Below are 11,185 nucleotides of genomic sequence, written 5' to 3'. Positions count from 1 at the left end.
CTTTGTGTTAGCGAATATACACTCATTTGCAAACTAATTTGGTTCTTTCGACAGACTCGCCTGGAACCCGGCTGAATCTCTCGTTTATGATGTTCTCAGGCAACTAAATGTGCTGCACCAGGCCGCCTCATGTTTCAGTCACTATGATATTTGAAATATCGCGATACGTGTATATCTTTGCAATGTACTACTCATGAGGTTGCTGAAAATCCATCGACAGCCCACGACCGGTTATTTTGTTGTTTTTTTCTTTCATCATCCGATCAGCACGGCACATTTGCCGGTCTTGTGTGAGGCGGCTAGGCAAACATTTGTGCCCGATTCACACCTGCATGACCGTTGGTGATGACTCACCTCAAATCAAGGCCATTTTACAAGTGTTATCCCATTAAAGTGGCCACCAACGTCGTCATACAATTTCCCGACTTCGTCAAGACAAACAGGCAGCGATCTTTCCAAATCCGATCAATAAAGGATTTATCAAAGGTGTGGACAATCCTACTGACAGAATGATTTGTCCCCTCTCTTGAATTCTCATTGATCTTCAGGTCACTTTGGTCCGTTTTTGACCTTCATGAGACTCGACCGTTTTCGGTTTGTATGATGATGTCCTTGAACACCGATGTGAGGGTCTTGTTTAGATAGAAGGGGTAAGAAGTAGTTGAACGAATGGCATTCATGGTGTTTCGGATCGATTTTGGCGCGAAATGGGATATCCCTTGAGCTAAGCACACTACTGATCAGCTGCTTGTGGCCAAACGGTTAGATGCTCAAACTGCTAGCCAGGAAGTCCCTCGTTCGAGGCTACCTGGATTTCCGTTGATGATTCTTAATCAAGCTGTATAGTACTTATCAGATTTTTCAGCATAGACTGGCTTCACTTACAGGATAAAATCTTCATCAATCTAACTTCTCTTGTTAATTTGTTCGTCGATCATATGATCTTTGTTTGCTCTTGTGACAGACCTTTTTCGAGACATGAACTTCAGAGCTATGATGTCCTTTTGCTTCTCTTTGGTCAAAGTTTCCAAAAGAAAATGTACCCACTGATAGGAAAGTAAATGGGGAAAAACTAGGGTATTTAGTCTGTCTACCTACTTACTGTTTGCGACTCACACTACGTTGAACGGCAATGCATACTGAGCAACTGTCAACCGGTGTTTCCACACAGAGTCGGATAAAAATCCCGCAACGCAGTTTGTAAAGCAAGTAGACTCGAAAAAAAACCATTCTTACCATATCGACGGCTTTCCCTGATGTGAGATAAGTCTGTTCACGGATTATGTCATTCTTGTCAGCTCTATTCTCCCTTTTCCCTGAGACGAGAACGGTTACTTAGTAATTTATACACAAGAAAGATATATTAGTTATATGTTGTGAGCTTTGCGGGGTATAAGTCGCTCTAGTGAGTCCAACAGAATAGTTACGCCAGGACAGGAGGACGACCGCTCAAACGAGAGTGATGTGAATATGATCAATATTAGCTACATCGTTAGAAATCTTGTTGAAAATGGCCACCTCTGTGTACTTGTGTTCTGAGTGTACGCAACCACTGCAGACAGACTCATCAAGTCCGCTAACTTTGTCCGGCCTCCGTACACAAGTACCCACCAAACTTTGCTCGTCTAACAGAGGCAGAAGCAGCACCTGTCGGACCTCAAGATTGCACCACATGTTCTGAACAATACTCAAGTCGTGATGCTGACATTTCCGGCATAGCGAGTGGACCCAAAAGAAACGACATATCTTTGGAAGTCATACCTCAGAGTCCTAATATCTGTATTCCTCGAAGAGGATCTAGTCAATCAGTGGAAGAAACCTCGTTTGAGGACCTCTTCATCCTTTGGTTACCTCGGAAGACAGATTTAACCAGCTGACAGTACTGGTGAATGCATGCTATCAATTTGGGGCATAAGTGGTTAGAGCGCGAATTTACTGACCGGAAGGTCCGTGGTTCGAATCCGACCTCCGCCACTCGACTTCCCCCGTCTAGGTTTGGGCAACCTGCCAGTTCCACAGCTCTCGTGCTTCCTTCGGGTAGCATGGCAACTAGACACCGAAAAGGTGTTACAGCTGAGCGTTTTTTTAACGCTATCAATCCCAGCAAGGCCCCGTTTATCGCAGAAGCCCTGTAGTGCACAATCGCATGCAAGCCTTGAAAGACCCGCGTAGCAAAACGGAAATCGTTTATACCGTTCAGGCCCCGGAATAGTGCTACTGAACTTAGTATACCAGTAACTTGATTGACTTGCCTTTAGATGAAACGAAGTTCCTTAAAGCCGAAGGAAAAAGATAGTGCCATGGAATAAAAGTATAAATAACTGTGAGTTTGGAGCGGGTCTGAAAGGCAACGGGTATGTTAAGAAAGCGCAGCAGAACTGGATGTAATCCAGGAGTATAGCAATCCTCGGCTTACAAGGTCAACTGTCAGCTACGCGCAACATTTGACATAGTGCAGTTGCTAAACAACCGTAAGCGGTTTTGCACAAGGCTTACAGAACAAAGAACAAAGCCTTTTCAAGACACGCGTGTGCCCGGTGGACGTCTCATCTATAGTTATCAACCTACCTGTTGGGATCCAGACAGCAATGAGCGTTTGTCGCTTTGCTGAAGAACTGGAGCAGCGAAACACGTGGCAAGCGCTGCTACACTCACCTGATCGCTACGAACCACCGAGTCAGTCCGGGCGAGTCATTCGATCATGAAAAATCAGTCAACAGCAGCTCGCCAAAGAATGCCCAAAACAGCCACCAGGACAGGGGAATCTGCCAACAAAAGCGACACCTTAAATCGCACTGTATCGACCTGTCAATAAAAGTTTCTCACGAAGTAGTGTGTCGCTGTTCCCTTGTGCGAGCAGCAACCACAGAAAAACGGAAACAAAGTAGTTTCTCCAAACTAAACAATGTAGCCAAAAATATGTACAGAAGGCGCCGAAAATTCCCTTCTGACCCACACTCCACTTCTCCCAATCAGACATGATCAGGTTCCTTGAACGGAACTACTCATAAAGCTTGTGAGTAGTTTCCTTCACGAAAATATAGTTTAATATCTCGAATAGCGTACCAACTGAACCGGTCTTTCTACTGTACATTCGGTTGAATAATATCATAACCGAGAGATTAAGCCGGAATTTAGTCCAGTTTCCCACTAAAATCAAATTGGTGCGCCATTGGACGTATTTCGCAGATCAATAAGTTTCTTCTTTAGTGAATTCTCCTCATACAGCTGAACCATCACGTTACTGAATTTTAATAAGTGAACTGCAGAAATTATGGACTTCAAAATGCATATTACTACCTCCTTTGGTCTGATTGTTGTGTAGTTGGTTACTAGTTACTAGTTAGTTAGTTACTAGTTACTAGTCACCTACATTTTCATCTAATTTAATTTTTTAAGATTTCACATAAATCTCCACAGCTAACATCAGACTTGAATGAGTAATTTCCCCTATTTTGTCTTACCTGAAAACCGTTTATGACACTTAAAAGAAAGCGCAGCAGAACTGGATGTAATCCAGGAGTATAGCAATCCTCGGCTTACAAGGTCAACTGTCAGCTACGCGCAACATTTGACATAGTGCAGTTGCTAAACAACCGTAAGCGGTTTTGCACAAGGCTTACAGAACAAAGAACAAAGCCTTTTCAAGACACGCGTGTGCCCGGTGGACGTCTCATCTATAGTTATCAACCTACCTGTTGGGATCCAGACAGCAATGAGCGTTTGTCGCTTTGCTGAAGAACTGGAGCAGCGAAACACGTGGCAAGCGCTGCTACACTCACCTGATCGCTACGAACCACCGAGTCAGTCCGGGCGAGTCATTCGATCATGAAAAATCAGTCAACAGCAGCTCGCCAAAGAATGCCCAAAACAGCCACCAGGACAGGGGAATCTGCCAACAAAAGCGACACCTTAAATCGCACTGTATCGACCTGTCAATAAAAGTTTCTCACGAAGTAGTGTGTCGCTGTTCCCTTGTGCGAGCAGCAACCACAGAAAAACGGAAACAAAGTAGTTTCTCCAAACTAAACAATGTAGCCAAAAATATGTACAGAAGGCGCCGAAAATTCCTTTCTGACACATACTCCACTTCTCCCAATCAGACATGATCAGGTTCCTTGAACGGAACTACTCATAAAGCTTGTGAGTAGTTTCCTTCACGAAAATATAGTTTAATATCTCGAATAGCGTACCAACTGAACCGGTCTTTCTACTGTACATTCGGTTGAATAATATCATAACCGAGAGATTAAGCCGGAATTTAGTCCAGTTTCCCACTAAAATCAAATTGGTGCGCCATTGGACGTATTTCGCAGATCAATAAGTTTCTTCTTTAGTGAATTCTCCTCATACAGCTGAACCATCACGTTACTGAATTTTAATAAGTGAACTGCAGAAATTATGGACTTCAAAATGCATATTACTACCTCCTTTGGTCTGATTGTTGTGTAGTTGGTTACTAGTTACTAGTTAGTTAGTTACTAGTTACTAGTCACCTACATTTTCATCTAATTTAATTTTTTAAGATTTCACATAAATCTCCACAGCTAACATCAGACTTGAATGAGTAATTTCCCCTATTTTGTCTTACCTGAAAACCGTTTATGACACTTAAAACTTGTTTAAAATTGTTTGAGGTGGAAAAAATCTGCAGTTAGCTGGATTTAAACCGGATGGAAAAACGCATCTTCGGACGGAGCTCAATTTTCTCTGTTGGGAAACTCCATTTCAGGTGGAATACAAATAAATGTCGTGCATCAATATTCGCACTCTTTTTTTCTAGGTTTAAAAGCGATTAATGTAACACTCGCTGAATGTAACAGGTTTCAAACATCGTCACTCTTGCGCGACCACCCCCAGGAGAGTTGATCAGCCGGTGGATCCCACAGTTGGTTGATCGCTTGAAATTTCTGTCGAATTTTTGGGGCCCTAGTGACAAAAACTCAGTGAAAATTCGACCAGACGAGACGAGATGACCATTTACCTTTCTGGCCGATTGTTCTCATCTATTTACTGGTACATATTTTTAAACTGTGGGCAAAGTAAAACAATCACATTTTTCCTGGACATGAAGCACTACTCATGAGGTCGCTGAAAACACAGCGAACGCATCTACCAAATCTAGACAGTTTACTTGTGGACACCCAAGTTTACCTCGCTGATCAGATTAAATTTTTACGACATTTTTAGATTCTCAAGGATCTATACTAGCTTGAGTGAAATCACTCACATTACGTAAGATCTTCTCCTAGCTGACAACTCCTCGAAAGCCCACGACCGGTTCATCGATTGGGCGCGGCCTTCGGGTTCCCGACAACCTCGTGTTCAAAAGAACTCTAACGAGCTTACGCCTCCAGGCACTCATTCGGACTAGCTAGAAAGAAACTGATTACACGAACGCCAGCGACCAAGCATATCCACCTTTTTGCATCGTCTCCGGCCAAGCAGAGGAGGTCACGGAGGCCCCATCCTGGAAGACCGCGCCGATAACGCCCAAACTTTCTGCGATCTCTCTCACGCCATCCTACCAATTTACACGTCGTCCACCTCGCAGTTTGCGCGACCTTACAGCAGGTACTGAGAACAGCACTTGTCTTGGTTAACCGTGTCCCGATAACCACGAGCCTCATAAGATCAATCAGCTTAAATCCATACAGCCCTAGTCGGTCCAAACCCTTAGTTTCAGTGTGCATGTAGGTGGCAGCATGTTCCAAATCACAACACTTTGTCACACAGATTTGACATTGCATTCTAACAGTCCACCATTTAAATTTTTGGTTTATTCCGGTCTTTGATTTGAAGCATTCAGCCTCGCTTGACGTACAACCGCTGTTTCGGTTGTTCATCGCATTTTGTTTGATTGTTCCTTGATCGATTACAGAGTAATACCTTCCAACTTATCGCCAGTAGTTGTTTCCTGGACCTCTGAATGATTTTCTACACGCGAGCATTCATAGGACCTCTGGGGAAGATCTAGGTGGCCCGAGGCAGCTAGCTGTTCAGACCAGTGATAGATCCCCAAAAGCATTCCAACGCCGTGGAATTTATGGTCTGTAGCTGCTGAATACTCGTCGTTCCTCATCAGTTGACATTTCATCCCATCAACGATGTCTGTTCAGCCACGTGTCCAGTTCGCACCTAGACATTTGCCATCATCCGCCGATCATGTGTATCACGTGTTGATGGGCTTTTCGACTAACCAGACACAACTCACGGGACCTTTCCACATCTGAACTGATGACTCTCTGTTCCAAACCTTCAATATTCGATTTGGTTTCACTGGGACATCGGAATGAAACTCACTCGCTTTCGTTTATCGACCAGGATCTTCATTTTACTATAACGCAATGGGACTTCTGGACATTTTATAGACCTAAAACCATCGGGTGTTTCCACCGTGTCAACCGGTGAGGCATGACTTAATCCCCATTTCTTCCGGTCACGTGCGCTATCGCCTATGTTTTGAGAATCTGAATGCTTGACAAACCGGTGATCAAGTCACATCATGTGACTTCTGTTACAGAGAGACCCTGGAAAATTGTACCGACGTTAGCCTACTTTGATCGGTTTGTTGATAGTCACGTTCTTTGTCCGGGAGATGGGGCCGCCTTCACGAATGTCTGCCTGAACATATGCTTAATTGGTAAGCATTTTGTCCCGAGCTAGGTGTCGTGAATACGGGGACACATATCACAGATGGTTGTAAATCTACTTTAGCCTATCCAGTATGTAGTTAATGCCAACTGGGACATAATGGAAAGACACTCCTTACATTGCTCCCGTGACATTTGCCGTGTCGTGCAACCAATCTGTGTGGTCACCCAGTTTCTGACACTGATCATTATGTTTAAAAGCGGAATGTTCTTGGAATTCTTGTGGACTCATCTGATTGGCGAAGTACACTCGTTTTGTTAGTAGTATGGGAAGAGTTGAGAACATCGGAAGGCGATTTTGTTAGGTGAAGCCAGTCTACGCTGAAAAGCCGCGAAGTACTGTACAGTCGGTTTATCCTTATTGGGAATCGTCAGCAGTGCGCCCGCCGGTCACGAGCGACTGAAAAGGATTGTGGTTAGCTTGCGCTTAGACAGGAACTAGCACCACTCATCCTTCAGTCGTGGGATCCACATCGCGTGGTCACACGTGTTGACTGACCCCTCAAATGAGGTCTTCTCAAATGGAAGTTTCACTCACTGGATGAATTTCCTTCTTTCGCTATGCTGCATCTAGCCTGTTAGCAGTGTGAGGAGATTTAGGACTCCTTGACGGAGATTTCGTCCAGCAAATGAAGCCAGTCTGTGCTGAAAAGCTGAGCAGTACTGTACATCTGTTTCATACTTCCCCCGACATCCAGCAAGCGTGCGTCTCCACCGAGAAACGTAGCTATGCTACTAACTGTATGTCAGTAGCGTGATATTCCGAGCATATTTCCTCGCTCAAACCAGACTTTTTCCTACCTTCATGTAAGGAATTCCATAATCCCGTCCATTTCAAGATATCATCTAAATATGCTGTGTATTAGCTATACTCGCTAATTCGTTTCTTCGAGAACAGACTCCATCGCTTCAAACCAGACAGATGAAAGAATGTAAAGTGGATAGCATCCATTATGTTTTATGCATAGATAGCTGTGTTCAAAAGACCACCGTGCGCGGTTTGTGTCTGTGGGGTCTCACTGACAATCCAAACATCATGTCTGTGCTGAACTGCTGGTTTCCGGTCAAACAATCCTGATCACTCGGTTCCTTTATCCCCGTTTTTCCCGTTATCAGGTCAATCACACAACGCACTCCGTGTCTAGTGCGCTCAGTTGACTAGCGAATCTAGATAACTGCTTGCTTGATTATGTCACTGTATAAACCCACCCCGATTTGATGACCAAGTTTTCATATTGGTATGCAACCAACATGCAGCTGAGTTGTTTCACTTACGGACGGGGTTCGAATCAACGTATTCGGAAGGCACTCAAAAGGTACTACTTAGGAGCATGTACATTTAGTACACACTTAGTCCAGGACAAATTTTGTAACAGACAGAAATGAGTAGGCAACGAATATGCGGATGTACGGTTATGCAGGGTCGGTCCTACTTTCATTGCAAGCAACGTAGGAAAACAAGTGCAACACGATATGGCACAGGTGGGGTTATCCTAGCCAAATTTCATGTGTGAATAAACACAGAATGTACATGAACCCAGTCAGTCTACAACTACACACCAGGCACACACGGGATCACCAGACCAGGCACTGGCCAACGTGAACGGGTGTGTGTGCGTGTGTTTGTAACTAACTCTCTATATCATACCTGTTTCCCTCCTCACCGAAAGCACCGACACTCTGCTTGCATCTGTTGTTGTTTTTGTTTTTGTTGTCATCGGGTTGTGTCAACCTGGCCCCGTTTCCGGACAGTTCCACCAGCTGATTGGGTGGGAACACAAAGAACCCATTGTGCCTTTGTGACCAAACGGACGGAGGGGGGACAATTATCCGTGACTTTAGACAAAGTTCCGAAATTCATACCGTGTTGACCGTTTCGATCTGTAAATAACCACAGATTAGTCGGAATGCTGATTAAGCACCGTCCACTACCACCTCTGTTTCGCTCTCACTTAACCTGCTTTGTTCCAAGACATACGGAATTTGCCCTAGTCCGGCCATGGAATGATGATGAATGGGCAGAACCGAACATCACAGCAAATTGGAAAAGAGCTAAGCAACCAATCGATTTGAAATCAACAATCAAGAGAAGTTTAGTGGCAATAAATCATCGTTTGTTTACCAACTGTGTTATGTGGCAGATAAATAGTCTAGGATGAAAGGTGGGCCGAACGTAAACTCGTACGAGTTAGTTCCAGCTTAATTACGTCTTGATTGAAAAGGATTGGTTCGGATCAAACGTATCTGTTGTGCTGATATTCACAACCGAAAACTACACCCGATCGTATCAATTTCATATTTTCAAATATCCTTATCGATTTTCCTCAGTCCAACGCGGATGCACCAAGCTGGGACTCAGTAGATGAGAGCAGACTCGAGAGAGATGAGAGCAGCTCGGTCCACGTAACACACACACACACACACACACACACTAAATTCAGGTGATCGAAAACATCAGGGCAAGACGGAGGTCTCATTTAGTCGAACTTAACAATGTGAACAGTAAAACAGAGATCATTTCTTACTGGCCCCACTTCTCCCTTCTCCTACTAAGTCGTCGTAATAACAAGTGTTCCCATGCCTGCGTATAATCACGCCACTGAGAATTTCATTCCAATACATTGGGTGTAAGTACTTTAAAATTTTTGTCATGTGCATACTACTTACATTACTACTGATATCTGAGCCCAATCAACGGTTTCATTCAACCTCAGAACGCCCGGAAACTACTGCTCCACCAAAAACTCAACAGGAAAGCCGGCAAGCATCCAGGCCAGTCAATCATTCAATCAATTCAGCAAAAGCTGATGAGCCCTCATGCACGCCACAGAAGCACGACCGAATGTGATCAGTGTTCAGGCATTTCATAGAGGCACGATCGATGTTGATCGGTGTTCATTACCGCCTATCAAACAGTCTGGATCAATGTCAGAAAGTCCCGTTTAAATAGCGTGAGGCCGTTGTAACTTTTGCTCTCGCACTCGTTTGTTCGGAATCTAGCGGTTGTGTTCCCTTCTGTGAGTCTTTTTTCTCCGCATTTGGCACTGGAGCGGGTCAGCAGCAGATAGCACAGATTGACAAATCAGCAGATATAACAGACACCATACATCCTATGCACTTTTTTGTGCAAATTTTAAACAGATGGTAACGAGTGTTCCTGCTCACAAGATATCCGTCTGTTTTATCAATAATTTTCTCATTTTGAAGTTTAATTTTCTCCATCCCTTCCCAGCAGCTTGGTTGTCTTGACATATGGGTCCCATTTAACCCTAAGTCTCAGAAATCACAGTTTCAAACTCAAGTAGTTCTTTATTCGTTTCTGGGGCGGAAATCGTGCGATGTCTCCAAGAGGAATGCGACGATCTTTTCGAGAGATTAGATACTGCCCCGGTCAGAAACTACCAGTGAATGGGGCTCCCTTCTGATGCGTGGAAGTCAACCACGTTTATGCCGCTGAGTGGTTCGCGAATCCGTAGTATGGCCAAGAAATTTTTCCAAACGTTCTGCAAATGTTCACGAGATCTTTGGCGAAACCGCCCCTTCAGTGTATTTCAGTAGAGATAGGAAAGGCAACTGATACGACTGCACTTCAAAAAACGTGCTTTTGCATCGTCTATAAGATAGTTGAATAGAAAAAGGGGTGTCTCACTATGATTTTTAAAATGAATCGGAACCACAAATAAGGTGCCTCAGAGTTACAGAGTTCAGAGCCTCCACGTGAGCAGCCTCACACGTTCCCTACGAGCATTTCCGATTTTCACTCTGCCAAAGCGATTGGCCATCCGTAGACCCAATGGATGCATGCGAAATTTGTGAGTACAGCTCAAGATGGGGGAGAACACGGATCACGCTGCCCGAACGGTAAGCGTCTCTTGTTGTCCAAGTAAGCGGTGAACACGAAACGAACGACTAACAGTAGTGTTTACGTTCTGGGGCTCTGTAATAAAGACAATGTGTCAGACCGTGGGACAGAATGCGTAGAAAGCAATCCAAATTAGGCAAGTCACGCAACGACAAGTGAACTGTCCTGGATCAAAGCTCCTAGGAAGCTTTACTATGAACAGTGGTCACTTATATTTGTAAAATGGTATCCAACTGTTTGGCTAACTGGTCACCAGTCAGGTCCGACTGTGCAAGCCGAATGGAATTTTCCGTGTTTATAACTAAATGGGGGAAAAAAAGCACTCAAAACATGTCCACCTAACGAAGTATGGTATTGTTACCGGTTGGGAATGTGGTAACGAGGTTTTCCGAAACACTATTAGGCGATGAAATCCAAAACAAAACATTGGAAATCGATCGAGTTAGGTTTGATGTACGGACCACGAATGGTAATCAGTAGTCCACAAGTTAATTTACTTGACGATAATCATGTAGATGACGGTCGTTACTTCTGGGAGGTAGAAAGTTATCTGGTTTCAAAGAGAAGGAAACTACTCACAAGGTTGCTGAAAAATCTTCGACAGCCCACGAACAGTTTCGCCCTTCCAGTTCGGGATCATCAGATAGGCGTAGTCCCCGATTATCCGTCA

At 44.2% G+C, this 11,185-nt stretch overlaps 1 protein-coding gene across 1 annotated transcript in view; it reads left to right on the top strand.

Annotated features, from left to right (window-relative positions):
* Nucleotides 1–2,588: 2,588 nt before the first annotated feature.
* The window catches only part of T265_06324 (hypothetical protein), a gene marked incomplete at both ends in the record, with an annotated part of 43,138 nt that continues 34,541 nt past the window's right edge, over nt 2,589–11,185 (top strand). The window contains one exon of the mRNA XM_009171557.1: nt 2,589–2,690. Coding sequence (XP_009169821.1) covers nt 2,589–2,690 — 102 coding nt within the window. The remainder of the gene's footprint in view (nt 2,691–11,185) is intronic.

Source organism: Opisthorchis viverrini, assembly GCF_000715545.1.
Source record: "Opisthorchis viverrini unplaced genomic scaffold opera_v5_125, whole genome shotgun sequence".
Taxonomy (NCBI): Eukaryota; Metazoa; Platyhelminthes; class Trematoda; order Opisthorchiida; family Opisthorchiidae; genus Opisthorchis; species Opisthorchis viverrini.
Note: the sequence above shows the minus strand (reverse complement) of the source record. Positions and strands in the feature narration are given on the sequence as shown.